Below are 26,196 nucleotides of genomic sequence, written 5' to 3' on the forward strand. Positions count from 1 at the left end.
CACCATCACATCTGCACATTTGCCCACAAATTGTGCTGCCAATTACATACCTGTCCACAACCTACTACGGAATGCTGGTGCTGTAACTGCTAATCCATTTATCGTACTTTCCTAAAATCATTGTTTACAACCTCACTCTTCTTTCCACAACTTATTTTAGTGCTACATTCACTTACTTAGCAAGTGTAGAGTATCATTATATTCTGGGAAAATATTAATACTTGTTGAGTGTTGTAGTGGCCGGGTATGTGAGGCATCTGTGCTGCTGACTGCATCTCAACATCAAACTTTGAAACAAATACTGACTGTACAGTCATAACTGAACTAACATTACACAGTTATAATAAAAACTCGAGCATTAATTTTAAAGTATGATTATCCACAGTGGTGATAGGTGTCTGGGTTTACCAAGAATGCAAAACTTTTTTCTTTTTTAAGCTCTATGGCTGTCTCCTGCCAAGGCAGGGTGACCTAAAGAAAACATGTTCACCATCACTCAATCAATCGCTGTCTTGCCAAAAGACGAAATTATTTTCCAATAAAAACAGCAAAAAGAAAAATTCAGTTAGGTTTTTAAAATAATAACAGATGTCTGATTTGTGTTGGAGTGAGAGTTAGGTTAGATAATGTTTATAATTGATTAAGAAACCGACACGTTGATAAATGATGGACTGAACACATCGACTCCAGACTGAGGGACTGATTACCTCAAACTCCTCATCTTCCACCTTTCTCTACATATGGACTGAAGCCACTGCTTGGCAAAACGTTTCCAGAATAAATGTACCCAAATGTTTCAAAGGTTAGGTCAGCTTGGTCAGAAACCAGGACAAGTGTTTCCTGACTTTGGGACATACACCAATTATAATTACTAAATATGATTTATTTCTCATTCTAAACAAAAACTCTACGTACATTGTTCATCAAAGATATTTAGATTATTATACAGTTTCTTAATTACTACATGTATATATAAATTTCACATTAAAACTGTAGGAGAAGACGGAAACTAAGAACCTCCATTCACCTCTCAACTGCCATTATTCATCTTTACTCACTACTGAGTAACTTGGGCAAAACTTCTCCATTATGCATTAAAAAACTGCAGTTGTGAAAGCTACACCTATCGTCTAAATATGCTTGTAATATATAATGGAAATATATAATACTATTTTACATTATATTGAAACAAATATGTGCAGTAGAATAGAGCTACTTAAAATGTTCGACAGGCAGTTGAGCATGATATATTTAAACTATATAGATCTGTTTATACAAAATTTGACACTTAAACTCAATGAATTAAGTGAAAGCATTTACCCAGAGGCAAGTGAAGCGGTGGGACCCCCCCCCCCCACCATCTGTCCTGTGCAAAGCCAACAGATGAAGCTTGAGGTTCTTCGCCTCTCCTTGTGGCCCATCATGAGACGAGTCCTGAGGACCCACCTGTCCTGTGATCCAGCAACAGGTAAGGCTGTAAGACCCACCTGTCTTATAGCCCACCAGGATATGAAGCTATAGAACCCCCCCCCCCAATCCCTCCTCCCAACTCCTCATTTGTTCCCAGTCTTGATCATCACTCTCACAGGTTGCCACGGGCTGCTTGATCTAACTCTATTGCTTCAAACAGCGCCTTAAAATTGCCTGCGCCAAATCCCTGTAACAAAAAAATTATATATATTAATAATTATGTATCTTTTTATGTGACGGGTTAATCACGAGATATAGTGTTATTTACCTATTTGCTGCTTACTATAATAATAATAATAATAATAATAATAATAATAATAATATCTTTATTTCTACAAGTACAAGTACATGGTATACAGTCCTAGCTGACATCAATGACATACTACTATACAGAAAATCGCTTGTTATACAGAGCATTTCGGGGAAATTAGGTCAGTTTTGTCCCAGGATGCGACCCACGCCAGTCCACTAACACCCAGATATCCATTTTACTAATGGGTGAACATAGACAACCGATGTAAAGAAACACGCCCAATGTCTCTATCCTCACTGGGAATCAAACCCAGACCCTCGCCATGTGAAGCGAAAGTTTTAGCCACCAGGCCACGGGGCATTGTATAATATTAAGAAAACGTTAAACTTCAAGTATCAGCTGTAAAATATTTTCTTTAGATAAAGCAAGTGGCCACTTGGTTGACGGATACCAGCTACTTGCTGAACTGAAAGTTTGAGGCAGATTAATACTATATAATCATAGCTGAACTATAGTCAACCATGTAATAAATAATAAAATTATAGGAATTATTATTATTAAACTTTCCTATAGTAGTGTGTTGATGACATCGATGATTATTGTATTTCATGGAACTCTTGAACCCGTGTGGGTCATCCAGCGAAAGGAGTGGTGGAGGCTTGATCCTCTGTTCACTACAATCTCTGCAGTAAAACCATAAGTTATCTGAAGTGAGAAGACTTACTTGGTGGTTGTGTCGCTGGATGACCTCGAGGAAGACTGTGGGTCGGTCCTGCATGTTCTTGGTGAAGATTTGAAGGAGGTAACCATCGTCGTCGTAGTCTACCAGGATCTTCAGCTTCTGCAGGACCTCCATATCTTCTGTGATCTTCACCTTGGAGGACTTGAGTTTCTCCTGCAGTTGTTCATAGTAAGTGTCTGGCACACTCAGGAACTCCATCCCTCGCTCACGCAGATTCTCGATCTGAAAGTATGAATATTTAATATGTCCACACCTTTATATTTTGTTCATGTTTAGTAGTTTTTAATGTGATTTCCTGCCTGGGCCATCTTCCTTCTCATAAATTAGTAATAAGGTGCATACAGGTGTCTTCTTGAAGAGTGCTGTCATCTCATGTCCCAGAATATAAGTAGAAAAATGTAATTTTCACTTCTAATTGTGAAGAATTAAATATAAAAAATAGTTTTACTATATGAAAATGTAATTAATGTGAGAAATTATTAATGGTTGATGCCTGAGGGTGATAAGACAATAAAGTATCAATACTTTCACTTTACAAGTAATAAATTATGTAAATAAATATTTGTTAGTAAAGCTGTTATTACCAAATTAAATTTTCAATAAAAATAACAAAGTTAAGAAAAACCATAAATAAGAGGGACAGATGAGACACATTTGAAAATATTCGTGAAACATCAGCTGCTGATAATTATTTGTATGTTAAGTTTTCCTGTGATGAAACATTTGACTTTCCAGTAAGGAAGACATCCCTGGGGTTATTTAATACTGGCTCATTAATAGCCCAGAACAACGATAACTAAAGACGTATGGCTAATATTCACTGAGGGGCTTCCCAAATGAGTGACTCACAGCTGCCTATTTATGTATGAACAGGGGCAGCAGGTGTAACATTACACATGCCCGGGAACTAAACCAAAGCCCACTGATGCCTTCACGTTCTTCTTACCCGAGCAAGGATGTCATGACATCAGTCTTACTTCTCTCCATACAACTTGTGTTTTATTACTAACCGCAGAGATAATATTTTGTGTATTGAGAGCGATGTGCTGGACACCTGCGCCTCCATAATAGTCTACATATTCCTGGATCTGACTTTTCTTCCTCCCTGGTGCTGGCTCGTTGATAGGCATCTGTAATACACACACGTAACTACAGCGGGTCGGGGCGGTATCTTCCAAGCTACCTACATTATTTTTAATAGATGTCTATGCAATATTTTTGAAGACCTTAAATCATACTAAAGAATATTAATCACCTTCCTCAACTACTCCACCCCTGTTAATTACTCTTCCTGACTACTTACCATACATACACACACACACATTATATATATAGGTCGTACCTAATAAGCCAAACTTGTCGAATAGGCTGAACTCCCTTAAAAATTGAACTTTTTGAAAAAATTCTTACAGAAAGATGAATCTTTTCATTGGCACTAATATAAACATTATTATTTTTGGACAAAAACTAACTTAGAAACCTCACCTAACCTTCCTTAAACTACACCAATTTTTTTTAACTGATTTCTAATATATATACACCTACCATCTGACTTACAACCGAATTCAGTTCCAAGAAACCGGTCGTAAGTCGAAATGGTCGCAAGTCGAACTTTACTACTGAATAACAACAAAACATTTTTGTAATGACTTTATTTTATTGTTTTATTTTGGTATTTCATGTTTTACTTTGCTTTTTATGTTGTTAGTACTGTATTTTATACTGTAAGGTTTAGGATAAAAACTGTGTACAACACAAATACAGTGGACCCCCGCATAACGATCACCTCCGAATGCGACCAATTATGTATATATATATATATATATATATATATATATATATATATATATATATATATATATATATATATATATATATATATATATATATATATATATATACTAGTTAATACTGCGATTAGCACGCCTCCCGAGAAGTCCGACAAAATTTCCAGACGCTTCTCTGGAGGCGTGCTGAAATATCGGGGGTTTGATTCCCAGCTAGTCGCAGTATTCTTAGTTTGCTTATAACCACTCATTCATGGATGCATTGATATATATTATTATAATGACATTTTTAGGCATGATAATTCTAGTATTGATAACACTTTATTCTGGTAAGAATCTGTCGCTTGAATAACTCAAGTCTTTAAGACTTTAGAAAAGATGGAACAATAAATCATCCTATTGAAAATGGGTTGCCTTTAAAAGTTCAAGTGTAAAAAATCTGTCTTGCTGTAGAAAAACCTCTTGAAGCGGTAAGATTCCTACCTTCAGATCCCTATACAACACACTCCTCCAGTTAGTTTAATATATTTATTATGCACCCCATACCTATCCTCAAGATGATTTTTTTTACCCTTCCTATCCTGGTGAAGAGGAGGGTCGTCAGGAAGGTTGAGAGGTGCTCTACTATCCTACCTTGATAGTTTCCTCCCAGTTAGTAACAACTATGGAGCGGAGTGCTGAGTACTCGGTGTGGATCTGTGTGTCGTCCACAGACCAGAAGCGGTGAAACATCAAATGTTTCTCATACCAGGCAGCTGTGCTCTCCATCTCCAAGTTGGGTTGGTTACCTACGATGTGATCCACAAAGTCCAAACGAGGCGCAGGTCTGTAATCAAAGACAGGTAGTAAATATAGAACAACATTCAACTCTATCTTTGTCTAATCGTGAGTTGCTTCTTCTTATATTTATGTACAGAATGTATAAACATGTACGAGTGCTTGAGTGTACTGATACTTACAACTTGGCAAGAATTTTGTCCTCGGGTATGAGAGGAGGTTTGTAACCAGGGAGAAAGAGACCTTTGTAGTTACTTCTCTCCACGAAGGTGTGAGTCGTGTCTCCGTACTGCAAGATAAACCACGTTAATAAAACTAAGGTAGTTACTGTGGTTATTGCACTCTCTTCGGTAGACTAAACTAGAAGTATAGTTAACGGTGTTAGATAATGAGATGGTATATGTATACCGAAAATTTAGGTAAATGGATATACGTTACCAACGTCTGGATTTTTTTTTTTGTCAGTCCCTGATGTTCCCAGCGAGAGAAAGTTAACTTGCATAAAACATTCAAAGGTTGCAAACGTGTCCATGGGACTTAACTAGTCCAGAAAGATAATTAACAGTGCTTGATTACGGTCACAGACTATCCTAAACAATATGCATTTATTACCGAGGATTAGTTTACAGAAACGTTTTTACAGTTGTATGAGGATGTTCTAGGGAAAGAGTCATTACTGGGATTCCACAAGTAGCAGTACTAGCCCTGCTTATGTTCTTAATTTAATATAAGCAGTACATCTGAAGGAGGTAAATACAACACTACTGAGCATGGCATCCAAAAACCTAAGTCAAAAAAAAAAATAATATTAATAAAAATGATTCTACAAGAAGGTTGAAATAAACTGAAGAAATTAATATCGGGATAGGAATTTCTTATAGAAAATTTAAATTAACTGAGGGAAAGTGTAAATAAACTCAATAAATATAATAAAATCTTAACATGTGATAAAGAGAAGGACTCGGGTGGCGAGGCACTTCTTACATTACAATATACAGTAATGCATTAGCTACAGTGTATGTAAATTAGGAGTAATTTAATCCTTATTGAAGGGATTGCATTATCCTTAACTAGTGGTGTGCGGATATTCTTGAATGACCATCATGCAGTCAATAGGCCTTAAACATAACTGACCAACCCACCACTAGTGACAATTTTTTTCACTAGTGACAAATTTTTTATACGGTGGGGAAACAAAATAATGAAAGAGGCATACAGTGGGAAGACGTGAACGAATTTGTTGTAAACACACGCTAGTGCAGACAGTTTTAGTCAGTGTTTGCTCAACACCTCAAGCAAAGTAAACTAAAAAAGATGGAGTTAGACTGACCGTCTGAACTGTGCCAAAGCGAACTCTGCCTCCATCGTCCTCTTCCTCCCAGATCTCCCTCACCACCTTGGCTCCACGCTCCTTAGCTCTCTGCAATATATAATATTATAGTTACGTAGACCTGTGTGCAGAGTGAGAGAACCATATTTATGAAACATTAAGGAATCAGCAGGAACGGAAGAAAGGGAGGAACTCAAAGACAAACAGTAACATGAAGGATGACTAAGAAAGGAAGGAGTAACAAGAAAAAAGAAGTAGCAGCAACAAAAAGGAAAAGGATGGAAGGTATGGAAAATTTTGTAGGGTGTTACCTGTATGTACCTCAACATTACATGCATACAAGTAATCTCATTGGAAGACAACCATATTGTTTACCGTAGTCACCCCGTGTAGACATGTGAGAAAACTTAACCACCCCTGGTCACGGCAGGTGGTCCCTTCGACCTCACAATCTCATTCATATCTATCCGGGACCAGTATAGATTGGATAGCACCCACAAGTACGGTGCTACTAATTAATTGTGGACTGTATAGATTATATTAGTTTAACTGAATGAAGGGGGGGGGGAGGTTGCACTTGGATATATCCATCAAGGAAAAACACTTGTACATAATCCCACCACTTACCAGATATTCTCTGGTGGTCACTTGATGTAACTGGATCACTCATAACCTATCCAATTACAACATACCTAACTGGCCAGTATCAGTCTGCTATAACTAGAAGGGTTACTTAACTGTGGGCGATTGATACTCCTATTTCCTCCATTCACCATCTCATTTCGATGTCCTGCTACACCGACACAGTTCTTATTCCAACAGGACGAGGTATTCGTTGGTTTATCCCGGTTTAGAAGTCGTAACTCCATAAAACCTTCACTATCCTCGAGACAAGGAACACGAGATAAACCGATGCTCACTCTGAGAACGGCGACTCATTTCACTTCACATATTCTCTTAACTTAGTGTTATTATCACTGATTACATTACAATTCACAAGACGATTTAATGTCTCATAATTATTATACACATTAGAGGTCACTCCATTAAGATCTGAGACCGATGAGTAAGGAGTAACTCACGGGTATTTCCCCTGGACACACACCATGGCCGCGCACCAGTCACCCCCGGTCGAACCATTATTCACTAATTTTATCACCTTTTTACGGTGGTCCCATAAATCATGTTCCCTCACTCTTCACCAGGAATAGTTACGACACTTCCTATTATGAAGTGAGGCCTATATTAATCCTTAGGCTGCCGTGAACACCAATTTCCTGGTCCCATGTTTTCACAGCCTCCTCACTACATTCAAAACACTCCCGCCTCCCTCTGCCCTGACTCGACCTTTCTCCCCCGCACATCTTCGCAGGTGCAGGGTGAACCCGGTTGGTTCTATTCAAAATACAATTTAGAACAACAGTAATGCATTAATCATGTATATTTACATTATAAAAATATATACAGTATAATTATGGGAATTTATTTTCCACAGAAGGAACAAGAGAAAACTACCCCCAGGAAAGAGGGGGAAGGAACAAGAAAATAGCAGCAAGAGGAAGGCAGAAAAAGAAGATTAACAAGAGGAAGGAGAACGAAGAATAGCAAGAGAGGGGGAAGGGGTAAGTAGGAAGAAGAAGAGATTGTGGTAGTAAAGAGGATGGTCTGACCTTCATAATGGCGTCAAGATCATGAACGTTGAAGGCAATATCCTTGACACCGTCACCATGAGTGACCAGGTGACGACCCATCTCCTGGTTGCACGGGTTCAGAGCACTGGCGAACGTGAACACTATCTGTCCACAACATCACCATTACTAACATAATAAATAACCATAATAAATTCCACTTAAACACCAGCAATGACCTTATCGGTAACACCTAAACTCTTAGCAGTTAGCAATAAGCTAAGTAACAAACAGCTCAAATACTGTTGTTAATTATTATAAAATTATGTATCAAGAAACATCATATGCACACAATACCAGGTGTACATAACAGGTACCTTGTTCTGTTTGACTACATGGCAGCAGACTTCACGCGAGCCGGTCTCCAGACCCTTGTAGGCATAAGGCTCAAACCCCAGCCTGGTGGTGTAGTAGCTGGCTGCCTGTGGGTGAGCAAGAAAAGGTTAATAGCCAAAATGTGTTCCTGCAACCCACACCGACACTTTCTAAGTATCTAGTTCGTTATATGTCCCTTTCTGTCATCTCGCAGGAACTTACTCATAAAGGGAATAAGGTAGCCGCACACTGCGCTTATGTATAATATTCTATATGACAATGAAGAAATTCACTTCCCTTTACTCTCGTTGTTATGTACCTGTCTATTATTTCATAATATATTCCCAGTTTTACTTGCTTTAATCTATCTTTTCATCACGTCTCTTCTCTGAAGTACTAAGAACAGATGACACAACTTACCTTCTGCAACATACACATAATATTATGTAATGTATGGCACACAAACACATTGCTGCCAGGCACACACACACACGACTGCCAGGCACACACACACACACGACTGCCAGGCACACACACACACACACGACTGCCAGGCACACACACACACACGACTGCCAGGCACACACACACACACACGACTGCCAGGCACACACACACACACACGACTGCCACCCACAAACACACACACCACTCCCACGCACACACACACACACGACTGCCAGGCACACACACACACACGACTGCCAGCCACACACACACACACACGACTGCCAGGCACACACACACACACGACTGCCAGGCACACACACACACACAACTGCCAGGCACACACACACACACACGACTGCCAGGCACACACACACACACGACTGCCAGGCACACACACACACACGACTGCCAGGCACACACACACACACACGGCTGCCAGGCACACACACACACACACGACAGCCAGTCACACACACACACACGACTGCCAGGCACACACACACACATGACTGCCAGGCACACACACACACACGACTGCCAGGCACACACACACACACGACTGCCAGGCACACACACACACACACACGACTGCCAGGCACACACACACACGACTGCCAGGCACACACACACCCACGACTGCCAGGCACACACACGACTGCCAGGCACACACACACACACACACACGACTGCCAGGCACACACACACACACACACGGCTGCCAGGCACACACACACACACACGACTGCCAGGCACACACACACACACGACTGCCAGGCACACACACACACATGACTGCCAGGCACACACACACACACGACTGCCAGGCACACACACACACACACGACTGCCAGGCACACACACACACGGCTGCCAGGCACACACACACACACACGACTGCCAGGCGCACACACACACACGACTGCCAGGCACACACACACACATGACTGCCAGGCACACACACACACACGACTGCCAGGCACACACACACACACGACTGCCAGGCACACACACACACATGACTGCCAGGCACACACACACACGACTGCCAGGCACACACACACACGCACGACTGCCAGGCGCACACACACACGGCTGCCAGGCACACACACACACACACGACTGCCAGGCGCACACACACACACACACAGGATCAGGCACACATAACAGGAAAGACACTGCAATGGATCAGATAACGGAGATAAAACACCTCAATTATTGGGAGCGCTTGAGGTTCCTAAACCTGTATTCCCTGGAACGCAGGAGGGAGAGATACATGATTATATACACCTGGAAAATCCTAGAGGGACTAGTACCGAACTTGCACACGAAAATCACTCACTACGAAAGCAAAAGACTTGGCAGACGATGCACCATCCCCCCAATGAAAAGCAGGGGTGTCACTAGCACGTTAAGAGACCATACAATAAGTGTCAGGGGCCCGAGACTGTTCAACTGCCTCCCAGCACACATAAGGGGGATTACCAACAGACCCCTGGCAGTCTTCAAGCTGGCACTGGACAAGCACCTAAAGTCAGTTCCGGATCAGCCGGGCTGTGGCTCGTATGTTGGTTTGCGTGCAGCCAGCAGCAACAGCCTGGTTGATCAGGCTCTGATCCATCAGGAGGCCTGGTCTCAGACCGGGCCGCGGGGGCGTTGACCCCCGGAACTCTCTCCAGGTAAACTCCAGGGAGGCAACAACGAGTCATGGTACGCGACGAGGTGTCAGAGTGGGCGCCTGTGACAAGCGGGGTTCCACAGGGGTCAGTCCTAGGACCTGTGCTGTTCTTGGTATATGTGAACGACATAACTGAAGGGATAGACTCAGAAGTGTCCTTGTTTGCAGATGATGCGAAGTTAATGAGAAGAATCAAATCGGATGAGGATCAGGCAGGACTACAAAGAGACCTGGACAGGCTACAAGCCTGGTCCAGCAACTGGCTCCTTGAATTTAACCCTGCCAAATGCAAAGTCATGAAGATTGGGGAAGGGCAAAGAAGACCGCAGACACAATATAGTTTAGATGGCCAAAGATTGCAAACCTCACTCAAGGAAAAAGACCTGGGGGTGAGTATAACACCGAGCATATCTCCCGAGGCGCACATCAATCAGATAACTGCTGCAGCATACGGGCGCCTGGCAAACCTACGGATAGCGTTCCGATACATCAGTAAGGATTCGTTTAAGACTCTGTATACCATTTATGTCAGGCCCATACTGGAGTATGCAGCACCAGTTTGGAATCCACACCTAGTCAAGCACGTCAAGAAATTAGAGAAAGTGCAAAGGTTTGCAACAAGACTAGTCCCAGAGCTACGGGGATTGTCCTACGAAGAAAGGTTGAGGGAAATCGGCCTGACAACACTGGAGGACAGGAGGGTCAGGGGAGACATGATAACGACATATAAAATACTGCGCGGAATTGACAAGGTGGACAAAGACGGGATGTTCCAGAGAGGGGACACAGACACAAGAGGTCACAATTGGAAGTTGAAGACTCAGATGAATCAAAGGGATGTTAGGAAGTATTTCTTCAGTCATAGAGTAGTCAGGCCGTGGAATAGCCTAGAAAGTGACGTAGTGGAGGCGGGAACCATACATAGTTTTAAGGCGAGGTATGATAGAGCTCATGGAGCAGGGAGAGAGAGGACCTAGTAGCAATCAGCGAAGAGGCGGGGCCAGGAGCTGTGACTCGACCCCTGCAACCACAAATAGGTGAGTACAAATAGGTGAGTACACGGCTGCCAGGCACACACACACGGCTGCCAGGCACACACACACACGACTACCAGGCACACACACACACGGCTGCCAGACACACACACACATGACTGCCAGGCATACACACACATGACTGCCAGGCACACACACACACACGACTGCCAGGCACACACACACACACGACTGCCAGGCACACACACACACACGACTGCCAGGCACACACACACACACACGACTGCCAGGCACACACACACACACACACACACACGGCTGCCAGGCACACACACACGGCTGCCAGGCACACACACACACGGCTGCCAGGCACACACACACGGCTGCCAGGCACACACACACACACATGACTGCCAGGCATACACACACATGACTGCCAGGCACACACACACGACTGCCAGGCACACACACACACGACTGCCAGGCACACACACACGGCTGCCAGGCACACACACACACACACACACACACACACACGACTGCCAGGCACACACACACACACACACGACTGCCAGGCACACACGACTGCCAGGCATACACACACACGACTACCAGGCACACACACACACGGCTGCCAGGCACACACGCACACAACTGCCAGGCACACACACACACACGCGGCTGCCAGGCACACACACACGGCTGCCAGGCACACACACACACACGACTACCAGGCACATACACACACGGCTGCCAGGCACACACACACACACGACTGACAGGCATACACACACATGACTGCCAGGCACACACACACACACACACGACTGCCAGGCACACACACACACGACTGCCAGGCACTCACACACACACGGCTGCCAGGCACACACACACACACGACTACCAGGCGCACACACACGGCTGCCAGGCACACACACACACGACTGCCAGGCACACACACACACACACACACACACGGCTGCCAGGCACACACACACACGACTGCCAGGCACACACACACGGCTGCCAGGCACACACACACACACACACACACACACACACACGACTGCCAGGCACACACACACACACACACGACTGCCAGGCACACACGACTGCCAGGCATACACACACACGACTACCAGGCACACACACACACGGCTGCCAGGCACACACGCACACAACTGCCAGGCACACACACACACACGCGGCTGCCAGGCACACACACACGGCTGCCAGGCACACACACACACACGACTACCAGGCACATACACACACGGCTGCCAGGCACACACACACACACGACTGACAGGCATACACACACATGACTGCCAGGCACACACACACACACACACGACTGCCAGGCACACACACACACGGCTGCCAGGCACACACACACACGACTGCCAGGCACACACACACACACGACTACCAGGCGCACACACACGGCTGCCAGGCACACACACACACGACTGCCAGGCACACACACACACACACACACACACGGCTGCCAGGCACACACACACACACGACTACCAGGCACACACACACACGGCTGCCAGGCACACACACAACACACGACTGCCAGGCATACACACACACACACCCACACACACACACACACACACACACACACACACACACACACACACACACGACTGCCAGGCACACACACACACGACTTGGCCAGGCACACACACACGACTGCCAGGCACACACACACGACTGCCAGGCACACACACACGGCTGCCAGGCACACACACACGGCTGCCAGGCACACACACACACACGACTGCTAGGCACACACACACACACGACTGCCAGGCACACACACACGGCTGCCAGGCACACACACGACTGCCAGGCACACACACAACACACGACTGCCAGGCACACACACACACACACACACGGCTGCCAGGCACACACATACACACAGCTGCCAGGCACGCACACACACGGCTGCCAGGCACACACACACGGCTGCCAGGCACACACATGGCTGCCAGGCACACACACACACACGGCTGCCAGGCACACACACACAGACGGCTGCCAGGCGCACACACACACACGGCTGCCAGACACACACACACACACGACTTCCAGGCACACACACACATGGCTGCCAGGCACACACACACACACACACATGGCTGCCAGGCACACACACATACACACACACACACACACACACACACACGACTGCCAGGCACACACACACACACTCACATTGCTGCCAGGAACACACACACACACACCCCTGCCAGGCACACACACACACACACACACACCCCTGCCAGGCACACACACACACACGGCTGCCAGGCACACACACACACGACTGCCAGGCACACACACACACACGACTGCCAGGCACACACACACACACGACTGCCAGGCACACACACACACACACGACTGCCAGGCGCACACACACACACGACTGCCAGACACACACACATACACGGCTGCCAGGCACGCACACACACGACTGCCAGGCACACACACACATGACTGCCAGGCACACACACACACACGACTGCCAGGCACACACACACACGACTGCCAGGCACACACACACACACGGCTGCCAGGCACACACACACACACCACACACACACACACGGCTGCCAGGCACACACACACGGCTGCCAGGCACACACACACGGCTGCCAGGCACACACACACACGACTACCAGGCACATATACACGGCTGCCAGGCACACACACACACACACATGACTGCCAGGCATACACACACATGACTGCCAGGCACACACACACACGGCTGCCAGGCACACACACACACGGCTGCCAGGCACACACACACACACGGCTGCCAGGCCACACACACGGCTGCCAGGCACACACACACACATACACGGCTGCCAGGCACACACACACGGCTGCCAGGCACACACACGGCTGCCAGGCACACACACACACGGCTGCCAGGCACACACACACGGCTGCCAGGCACACACACACACGGCTGCTAGGCATACACACACACACGGCTGCCAGGCACACACACATGGCTGCCAGGCACACACACACACGGCTGCCAGGCACACACACACACACACGGTTGCCAGGCACACACACATACACGGCTGCCAGGCACACACACATGGCTGTCAGGCACACACACACACACACACACACACACACACACACACACACACACACACACACACACACACACACACACACACACACACACACACACAGGAAGTATTTCTTCAGCCACAGAGTAGTCAGTAAGTGGAATAGTTTGGGAAGCGATGTAGTGGAGGCAGGATCCATACATAGCTTTAAGCAGAGGTATGATAAAGCTCACGGCTCAGGGAGAGTGACCTAGTAGCGATCAGTGAAGAGGCGGGGCCAGGAGCTCGGACTCGACCCCCGCAACCTCAACTAGGTGAGTACAACTAGGTGAGTACACACACACACACACACACACACGGCTGCCAGGCACACACACACACACGGCTGCCAGGCACACACACACACACGGCTGCCAGGCACACACACACACACGGCTGCCAGGCACACACACACACACACACAGATGCCAGGCACACATACACACACGGCTGCCAGGCACACACACACACACGGCTGCCAGGCACACACACACACACACACACATGGCTGCCAGGTACACACACACACACGGCTGCCAGGCACACACACACACATGGCTGCCAGGCACACACACATGGCTGCCAGGCACACACACACGGCTGCCAGGCACACACACACACGGCTGCCAGGCACACACACACACACACATGGCTGCCAGGCACACACACACATGGCTGCAGGCACACACACACACACACACACACACACACATGGCTGCCAGGCACACACACACACACACACATGGCTGCAGGCACACACACACACACACACACACACACATGGCTGCCAGGCACACACACACACACAAATGGCTGCAGGCACACACACACACACACACACACACACACACACACACACACACATGGCTGCAAGGCACACACACACACACATTGCTGGTGTCACACACACACACACACACACACACACACACACACACACACACACATGGCTGCCAGGCACACACACACACACACATGGCTGCAGGCACACACACACACACACACACACACACACACACACACACAGAAGTAAGACAAGAGAGAGAGGGGTGGGTTGATTGCATCTTCTTGGACTGCAAGAAGGCTTTTGACACAGTTCCTCACAAGAGATTAGTGCAGAAGCTAGAGCATCAGGCGCATATAACAGGAAGGGCACTGCAATGGATCAGAGAATACCTGACAGGGAGGCAACAACGAGTCATGGTACGTAATGATGTATCACAGTGGGCACCTGTGACGAGCGGGGTCCCACAGGGGTCGGTCCTAGGACCAGTGCTATTTTTGGTATATGTGAACGACATGACGGAAGGGTTAGACTCAGAAGTGTCCCTGTTTGCAGATGATGTGAAGTTAATGAGGAGAATTAAATCTGATGAGGACCAGGCAGGACTTCAAAGAGACCTGGACAGACTGGACACCTGGTCCAGCAAATGGCTTCTCGAATTTAATCCTGCCAAATGCAAAGTCATGAAGATAGGGGAAGGGCACAGAAGACCACAGACAGAGTATAGGCTAGGTGGCCAAAGACTGCAAACCTCACTCAAGGAGAAAGATCTTGGGGTGAGTATAACACCGAGCATGTCTCCGGAAGCACACATCAATCAGATAACTGCTGCAGCATATGGGCGCCTGGCAAACCTGAGAACAGCATTCCGACACCTTAGTAAGGAATCATTCAAGACACTGTACACCGTGTATGTCAGGCCCATACTGGAGTATGCAGCACCTGTTTGGAACCCGCACTTGATAAAGCACGTCTAGAAACTAGAGAAAGTACAAAGGTTTGCAACAAGGTTAGTTCCAGAGCTAAGGGGAATGTCCTATGAAGAAAGATTAAGGGAAATCGGCCTGACGACACTGGAGGACAGGAGGGTCAGGGGAGACATGATAACGACATATAAAATACTGCGTGGAATAGACAAGGTGGACAAGGACAGGATGTTCCAGGGAGGGGACACAGAAACAAGAGGCCACAATTGGAAGTTGAAGACACAAATGAGTCAGAGAGATAGTAGGAAGTATTTCTTCAGTCATAGAGTTGTAAGGCAGTGGAATAGCCTAGAAAATGACGTAGTGGAGGCAGGAACCATACACAGTTTTAAGACGAGGTTTGATAAAGCTCATGGAGCGGGGAGAGAGAGGGTCTAGTAGCAACCGGTGAAGAGGCGGGGCCAGGAGCTAGGACTCGACCCCTGCAACCACAAATAGGTGAGTACAAATAGGTGAGTACACACACACACACACACACACACACTCGAGCAGAGCAAAGTTACTGGTAATGGGCGATTTCAACCACAGGGAGATCGACTGGGAAAACTTGGAGCCACATGGGGGTCCCGAAACATGGAGAGCCAAGATGATGGATGTGGTACTTGAAAACCTCATGCATCAACATGTCAGGGACACAACCAGAGAGAGAGGGGATGATGAGCCAGCAAGACTGGATCTTGTGTTCACCCTGAGCAGTTCAGACATTGAGGACATCACTTACGAGAGGCCCCTTGGAGCTAGCGATCACGTGGTTCTGAGTTTTGATTATATAGTAGAGTTACAAGTGGAGAAGGTAACTGGAACTGAAGGGGACAGGCCAAACTATAAAAGGGGGGACTACACAGGTATGAGAAACTTCCTGCAGGAGGTTCAGTGGGACATAGAAATGGTAGGAAAATCAGTAAACGAGATGATGGAATATGTGGCAACAAAGTGCAAGGAGGCAGAGGAAAGGTTTGTTCCCAAGGGAAACAGAAATAGGAAGACCAAAACGAGTCCTTGGTTTACCCGAAGGTGTAGGGAGGCAAAAACTAATTGCAACAGAGAATGGAAAAGGTACAGGAGGCATAGGACCCAGGAAAACAAGGAGATTAGTAGAAGAGCCAGAAACGAGTATGCACAGATAAGGAGGGAGGCCCAGCGACAGTATGAAAACGACATAGCATCGAAAGTCAAATCTGACCCGAAACTGCTGTATAGCCACATTAGGAGGAAGACAACAGTCAAGGACCAGGTGATAAGGCTGAGGAAAGAAGGTGGAGAACTCACAAGAAACGATCAAGAGGTATGTGAGGAGCTCAACACGAGATTTAAGGAAGTATTTACAGTAGAGACAGAAGGACTCTGGGGGGACAGACCAGATGGGGACACCAGCAAGGAATACACCAAGTGTTGGACGACATACATACAGATGAGGAGGAGGTGAAGAAACTGCTAAGGGACATTGATACCTCAAAGGCAATGGAACCGGACAACATCTCCCCGTGGGTCCTTAGAGAGGGAGCAGATATGTTGTGCATGCCACTTACCACAATCTTCAACACGTCCCTGGAAACTGGGCAACTACCTGAGGTATGGAAGACGGCAAATGTAGTTCCCATTTTTAAAAAAGGAGACAGAAAAGAGGCACTAAACTATAGACCTGTGTCATTGACGTGTATAGTATGCAAAATTATGGAGAAGATTATCAGGAGGAGAGTGGTGGAGCACCTGGAACGGAACAAGAGTATAAATGCCAACCAGCATGGATTCACGGAAGGCAAATCCTGTGTCACAAACCTTCTGGAGTTTTATGATAAAATAACAGAAGTAAGACACGAGAGAGAGGGGTGGGTTGATTGCATCTTCTTGGACTGCAAGAAGGCCTTTGACACAGTTCCTCACAAGAGATTAGTGCAGAAGCTAGAGCATCAGGCACATATAACAGGAAGGGCACTGCAATGGATCAGAGAATACCTGACAGGGAGGCAACAACGAGTCATGGTACGTAATTATGTATCACAGTGGGCACCTGTGACGAGTGGGGTCCCACAGGGGGTCGGTCCTAGGACCAGTGCTATTTTTGGTATATGTGAACGACATGATGGAAGGGTTAGACTCAGAAGTGTCCCTGTTTGCAGATGATGTGAAGTTAACGAGGAGAATTAAATCTGATGAGGACCAGGCAGGACTTCAAAGAGACCTGGACAGACTGGACACCTGGTCCAGCAAATGGCTTCTCGAATTTAATCCTGCCAAATGCAAAGTCATGAAGATAGGGGAAGGGCACAGAAGACCACAGACAGAGTATAGGCTAGGTGGCCAAAGACTGCAAACCTCACTCAAGGAGAAAGATCTTGGGGTGAGTATAACACCGAGCATGTCTCCGGAAGCACACATCAATCAGATAACTGCTGCAGCATATGGGCGCCTGGCAAACCTGAGAACAGCATTCCGATACCTTAGTAAGGAATCGTTCAAGACACTGTACACCGTGTGTGTCAGGCCCATACTGGAGTATGCAGCACCTGTTTGGAACCCGCACTTGATAAAGCACGTCAAGAAACTAGAGAAAGTACAAAGGTTTGCCACAAGGTTAGTTCCAGAGCTAAGGGGAATGTCCTATGAAGAAAGATTAAGGGAAATCGGCCTGACGACACTGGAGGACAGGAGGGTCAGGGGAGACATGATAACGACATATAAAATACTGCGTGGAATAGAGAAGGTGGACAAAGACAGGATGTTCCAGGGAGGGGACACAGAAACAAGAGGCCACAATTGGAAGTTGAAGACACAAATGAGTCAGAGAGATATTAGGAAGTATTTCTTCAGTCATAGAGTTGTAAGGCAGTGGAATAGCCTAGAAAATGACGTAGTGGAGGCAGGAACCATACACAGTTTTAAGACGAGGTTTGATAAAGCTCATGGAGCGGGGAGAGAGAGGGCCCAGTAGCAACCGGTGAAGAGGCGGGGCCAGGAGCTAAGACTCGACCCCTGCAACCACAAATAGGTGAGTACACACACACACATGGCTGCCAGGCACACACACACACGGCTGCCAATTTAACTTCAGGAAGCAATAGTTTTTTTTTTTTTTTTTTTTTGGCTAGAGCAAATACCAAGCACATGCGGCCACTCAGGGTAGGCCTATGCGGTACCTGTGTGGCATCCACACGAGAGAGCGTCTACAGATAATCCACAAAAGTGCAGAAATTTGCAATCATACTCTGGTAAAGCTGCTAGTTGGACAAAGGATGGACTGTATAGTACTGGAATTATGGAACTACTAAACAATTTATACACTAAAACACACAATGTATACGGAAGTTTAAAACACTGAAGAAGATAAAAACCGATGATATATTAACACTCGCAGACATCACTGAAGGCTCCTGATTCATATAATGACTCCAACAACATGCTCATTGGAGAAGCCAGGTATAGATACTCAAAAATTAGGGACAAAGGAATTAATGTACAATTGCTATGGATCCCATCACACATTGGATTACTCCTTCATGATAAAGTTGATATGTTAGCCAAGAAGAGTATCGAGAAGGAGAATGTTGAATATAACTTTGGTATAACTGTGTCTAGCATTACGAATAATATTAGGAGAGAAGTAAATAATGAAAATGATTGTTATAGGAATGCAGTTAGAAGTCTGAGTAGATCTATAACCCACTATGATAACATGAACGTAGATAAGTATGTTTATGGAGCAACTTGCAATGTGAACAGATTGACTGATGTTGTAGTGGCCAGGCTTAGGCTTGGTTACAAGTACTGACTGATGTTGTAGTGGCCAGGCTTAAGCTTGGTTTACAAGTACTGACTGATGTTGTAGTGGCCAGGCTTAAGCTTGGTTTACAAGTACTGACTGATGTTGTAGTGTCCAGGCTTAAGCTTGGTTTACAAGTACTGACTGATGTTGTAGTGGCCAGGCTTAAGCTTGGTTACAAGTACTGACTGATGTTGTAGTGGCCAGGCTTAGGCTTGGTTACGAGTACTGACTGATGTTGTAGTGGCCAGACTTAGGCTTGGTTACAAGTACTGACTGATGTAGTGGCCAGGCTTAGGCTTGGTTACAAGTACTGACTGATGTTGTAGTGTCCAGGCTTAAGCTTGGTTTACAAGTACTGACTAATGTTGTAGTGGCCAGGCTAAAGCTTGGTTTACAAGTACTGACTGATGTTGTAGTGGCCAGGCTTAAGCTTGGTTACAAGTACTTCTGGCAGTTTGGGAGACACACAGATGATGATCAAACTAAATGTAAATTATGTGATCAGGCATATGGTCACTGTCTTGAACACTATGTGCTTAATTGTCCACTTATTGAGGAATACAGAGACAGTATAATAACCTATGTGATAAGTCAAGATATCTTATTAATGAAAATAAGATACCAGATATACTAAGCAAATTTCCTAAATTTGCTTGTAACAGATAAGTGAACTATAGATATGTAGATATAAATCCATATGTATTCCTGTTAACCCTTTGGGGCCTAGTTCCTAGGCCTTTTGTGTATCCATATGCTCTCGCGCTACCGTCCACAGGATGGATATGGGGTGCACAATAAACTAGCCACTTCGGTGACAAAATTTAATCGCAGACAATAAATTAGAACATTCATATTAAGTTACATGTTCATGTTTCCACCACAAAAATCAGAGGGTAACTTACCTGGAGTTTACCTGGAGAGAGTTCCGGGGGTCAACGCCCCCGCGGCCCGGTCTGTGACCAGGCCTCCTTAGGTCAGTGTCCCAGGATGCGACCCACACCAGTCGACTAACACCCAGGTACCCATTTTACTGATGGGGAACATAGACAACAGGTGGAAAGAAACACGTCCAATGTTTCTACTCTGGCTGGGAATCGAACCCAGGCCCTCACCGTGTGAAGCCAGAGCGTTAACCACCAGGCCACCAGAGCACCAAACTTATAATATATTTATTTCCTAAAACTTTATCGGCAAACACCCCATTCACAATACAAAAGATAAGATAAGATAAGATTTCGTTCGGAATTTTAACCCCGGAGGGTTAGCCACCCAGGATAACCCAAGAAAGTCAGTGCGTCATCGAGGACTGTCTAACTTATTTCCATTGGGGTCCTTAATCTTGTCCCCCAGGATGCGACCCACACCAGTCGACTAACACCCAGGTACCTATTTGCTGCTAGGTGAACAGGACAACAGGTGTAAGGAAACGTGTCGAATGTTTCCACCCGCCGGGAATCGAACCCGGGCCCTCCGTGTGTGAAGCAGGAGCTTTATCCACCAGGCCACCGGGCCACCGAAACCTTACGATCTATAATCAAGGCCAAAGAATTAAAATATTAGGCACAATTAGTGGCACATCACTTAGAACGAACCTACAAGAATCAGTTAAGGCGGCCAGGCTATCTAATTATCACCCAGGGAACGCTGGATATATTTAGCTATAGCAAAAACTTCCACTAGCAGCCAGCCATCACTGCAGGTGAACAAGGTAAACTAGCGCCCATAAATACAGTTACTTAAATTATCATACATAGCAACATATACGTAGATTACCCAGTATAATCCAAATAATTCAGTGATTTATTTCCATTGGGATCCTTGTAATAACTTATTATTTAATTATTAAGTAATTCAAGTCTGTGAAGACCAATTACAATAAAAGAAAATACTATACTAGGAATAAAGTCAACTGAATTATTTACATTAACATTAAAAAGAGGATCAGGTCATAATAATAGGTACATGTATGGTAGGTATACAAGCAATTACTTCTCGCTTTCTATAGCTGCATTCATTAGTTATATCTTGGCTGTCTTCTGGTTCATGCTGTGACAGGCTTTAACATGTGCAGGCAGTCCGTTCCATTCCTTTATTGCTGTAAAATAAAATGTGGCCCGTTGCCTGGTTGCAAAAGCTCTCGCTTCACACTGTGAGTATCCGAGTTTGATTCCCGGGGACGGTAGAAACACTGGGCGCGTTTCCTTACACTGGTTGTCTATGTTCACCCATCAGTATAAAATAGGTACCTGGGTGCTAGTTGACTGGTGTGGGTCGCATCCTGGGACAAAATTGGCCTAATTTGCCCGAAATGCTCTGCATAACAAGCGGCTTTCTATATAGTAGTATGTCATTGATGTCAACTAGACCTGTATACCTTGTACATGTACTTGTAGAAATAAGAACATAAAAAAGATGGAACACTGCAGCAGGACTAGTGGCCCATGCGAGGCAGGTCCAAGTCATCTACCGGCTTATGCCACTGACCCAACTTAGTCAAGTCCAGGTCACATCCACTTAAGGAAGGAGCACGGCATCAGACCTACTAGCATAAGCTAGTCAGGTCCAACTCACCCACTCATGTATTTATCTAACCTATTTTTAAAACTGCACAATGTTTTAGCTTCAGTGACGGTACTTGGGAGTTTGTTCCACTCTCTTACCAAACCAGTGCTTTCCTGTATCCTTCCTGAATCTGATTTTTTCCAACTTGAAACCATTGCTGTGAGTCTTGTCTTGGCTAGATGTATTTAGTACGCTATTTACATCCCCTTTATTTATTCCTGTCTTCCATTTATACACCTCGATCATATCCCCAGTCCTCGATGACGCACTGACTTTCTTGGGTTATCCTGGGTGGCTAACCCTCCGGGGTTAAAAATCCGAACGAAATCTTATCTTATCTTATCTTATCTTATCTTATCTTATCCCCCCTAATTCTACGCCTTTCTAGAGAGTGCAGATTCGGGGCCCTCAGTCTATCCTCATAGGGAAGATTTCTGATACATGGGATCAACTTTGTCAGTAAGTAAGTAAGTAAGTAAATTTATTCAGGTATACACAATACAGTTACATAGAATTATCATCACTACGACAAGGTCCTAAATGCACTAGAAGACAAAAAGAATGCAGATGTAATATATACAGACTTTGCAAAAGCCTTCGACAAGTGTGACCATGGCGTAATAGCGCACAAAATGCGCGCTAAAGGAATAACAGGAAAAGTCGGTCGATGGATCTATAATTTCCTCACTAACAGAACACAGAGAGTAGTCGTCAACAGAGTAAAGTCCGAGGCAGCTACGGTGAAAAGCTCTGTTCCACAAGGCACAGTACTAGCTCCCATTTTGTTCCTCATCCTCATATCCGACATAGACAAGGATGTCAGCCACAGCACCGTGTCTTCCTTTGCGGATGACACCCGAATCTGCATGACAGTGTCTTCCATTGCAGACACTGCAAGGCTCCAGGCGGACATCAACCAAATCTTTCAGTGGGCTGCAGAAAACAATATGAAGTTCAACGATGAGAAATTTCAATTACTCAGATATGGTAAACATGAGGAAATTAAATCTTCATCAGAGTACAAAACAAATTCTGGCCACAAAATAGAGCGAAACACCAACGTCAAAGACCTGGGAGTGATTATGTCGGAGGATCTCACCTTCAAGGACCATAACATTGTATCAATCGCATCTGCTAGAAAAATGACAGGATGGATAATGAGAACCTTCAAAACTAGGGAGGCCAAGCCCATGATGACACTCTTCAGGTCACTTGTTCTATCTAGGCTGGAATATTGCTGCACTCTAACAGCACCTTTCAAGGCAGGTGAAATTGCCGACCTAGAAAATGTACAGAGAACTTTCACGGCGCGCATAACGGAGATAAAACACCTCAATTACTGGGAGCGCTTGAGGTTCCTAAACCTGTATTCCCTGGAACGCAGGAGGGAGAGATACATGATTATATACACCTGGAAAATCCTAGAGGGACTAGTACCGAACTTGCACACGAAAATCACTCACTACGAAAGCAAAAGACTTGGCAGACGATGCACCATCCCCCCCAATGAAAAGCAGGGGTGTCACTAGCACGTTAAGAGACCATACAATAAGTGTCAGGGGCCCGAGACTGTTCAACTGCCTCCCAGCACACATAAGGGGGATTACCAACAGACCCCTGGCAGTCTTCAAGCTGGCACTGGACAAGCACCTAAAGTCAGTTCCTGATCAGCCGGGCTGTGGCTCGTACGTTGGTTTGCGTGCAGCCAGCAGCAACAGCCTGGTTGATCAGGCGCTGATCCACCAGGAGGCCTGGTCACAGACCGGGCCGCGGGGGCGTTGACCCCCGAAACTCTCTCCAGGTAAACTCCAGGTCCAGGTACATAGCAGCATATGTGTAGAGAACCTAGGATAACCCAAAAAAGTCAGACAGAGTGACTTATTTCCATTGGGGTCCTTTACTTATTTCCATTGGGGTCCTCCATTGGGGTCCTCCTCTGTATGTTTTCCAGAGCATTTATATCCATTCTGTAATACGGTGACCAGAACTGTGCAGCATAATCTAAACAAGGCCTAACCAAGGATATATAGAGTTGAAGTACAACCTGAGGACTTCTATTATTTATGTTTCTTGATAAGAAGCCAGGAATTTTGTTCGCTTTATTGCGAACACTTATGCACTGTTGTCTTGGTTTCACATTACTGCCAACTCCTAAATCCTTTTCCCAATCATTAATATTAAGATCTACATTATTTAGTTTATATGTAGCATGGTTATTTTCCTGTCCAACATTTAAAACTTTGCATTAGTAATAATAAAGATATTATTATTACCTGACCACCAACTGTGGGTATTACAAAGTTGTGCTCCCTTCCCCTAGTACTATACTTGCTTTGGTTCCCGGACTTGACAAAACTAACAAGATATTCTGGACACTGAGTTACATTCATACCTGACAATGAGCAACTCTCACGGGTCACACAGAGTGATCCCAATGAACAAGATAACTTACAGAGACGGCCGACATTTAACAGTGTGAAGTAAAGTACAAGAAAGCTCACACACACACAAAAAAGAAAATCACTGGCAGAATACATAGCCGATTAGGAGAGCCGAGAACTGATTGCCTTTAGGCACTACCACATACCAGACCTCACCTCACCTTGCTCCTCTGTTCTCCCATACCAGTCCTGCCAGGTATCAGTTAGTATCTAGAGTTCTTTCTATCACATTGAATATAGTATTTCCTATGTAAAAGTAACTCCAGCTATGCTGGAAGGAAACCTTTAAAGCTATCGTCGATACTGAACCCACAGTGGAATGCTTTATCATCATGGCTACTGCAGCATGGGCTTACTTGCGTAAACCCATACTGCAACCATCCTGCACCATGGGTGTGTGAAGTAAGCATAGCTCTTGCTCCAACCTTGTAGAATGTCACGTAGCTCAGGGTAGTTATACAATGAAATACACGAAACTAAAGAAAAAAGGGTACATAGAAGGAGGGTAGTGACGGCGGTGGCTGGACAAACCGCTTCCTCAAGGTTCCAGCTTCACTCTCCTCTTAACCACTGGCAAAGCTTGTCCCGGTAGTGCGTGCACACGTGCACACATGCACGTACTGAACATCAGAAGCTCAGCATTTAAATAATAAGAATCTTTCAGGAACCTCTGAGATTTATTCAGGTTAAAACAAGAGTATTCCGGAAGACTGGTACTGAAGTATGAATCACAAGCGAAGAATCATCTCACAAGCTTGATAGTAACCAATATGCTAGTCCATTACTCTTGAGACAGAGACCGTAGTAATTATGACAAACTTTAAAACCTTATTGTAGCAAATATTATATTATAACCATTGTAATCTTGTTCAATTAAAACTGTCTCACAGGATGAGCACAGAGTGCACAACAAACCAGCAGCGCAGGCGACAGAAATAAAATTGCAAACAGAACGCCAAACAAACAAAAAATAAGGTCAACCTGAGCAAGTGGAAGACACAAGGAGAACGTGTACGATACAGTGGTAGAAAC

At 45.5% G+C, this 26,196-nt stretch overlaps 1 protein-coding gene across 1 annotated transcript in view; it reads right to left on the reverse strand.

The window, feature by feature from the left end:
* Window positions 1–862: 862 nt before the first annotated feature.
* Hpd (4-hydroxyphenylpyruvate dioxygenase) overlaps window positions 863–26,196 on the reverse strand; it is a 71,316-nt gene continuing 45,982 nt past the window's right edge. The window contains exons 4-11 of the mRNA XM_070086011.1: window positions 8,365–8,469; window positions 8,030–8,155; window positions 6,360–6,449; window positions 5,212–5,318; window positions 4,886–5,078; window positions 3,476–3,595; window positions 2,448–2,687; window positions 863–1,657 (exon numbers count right to left, since the gene is read on the reverse strand). Coding sequence (XP_069942112.1) covers window positions 1,583–1,657; window positions 2,448–2,687; window positions 3,476–3,595; window positions 4,886–5,078; window positions 5,212–5,318; window positions 6,360–6,449; window positions 8,030–8,155; window positions 8,365–8,469 — 1,056 coding nt within the window. The 3' untranslated portion in view covers window positions 863–1,582. The remainder of the gene's footprint in view (window positions 1,658–2,447; window positions 2,688–3,475; window positions 3,596–4,885; window positions 5,079–5,211; window positions 5,319–6,359; window positions 6,450–8,029; window positions 8,156–8,364; window positions 8,470–26,196) is intronic.

This window comes from Cherax quadricarinatus, chromosome 1 (genome assembly GCF_038502225.1).
Source record: "Cherax quadricarinatus isolate ZL_2023a chromosome 1, ASM3850222v1, whole genome shotgun sequence".
NCBI lineage: Eukaryota > Metazoa > Arthropoda > Malacostraca > Decapoda > Parastacidae > Cherax > Cherax quadricarinatus.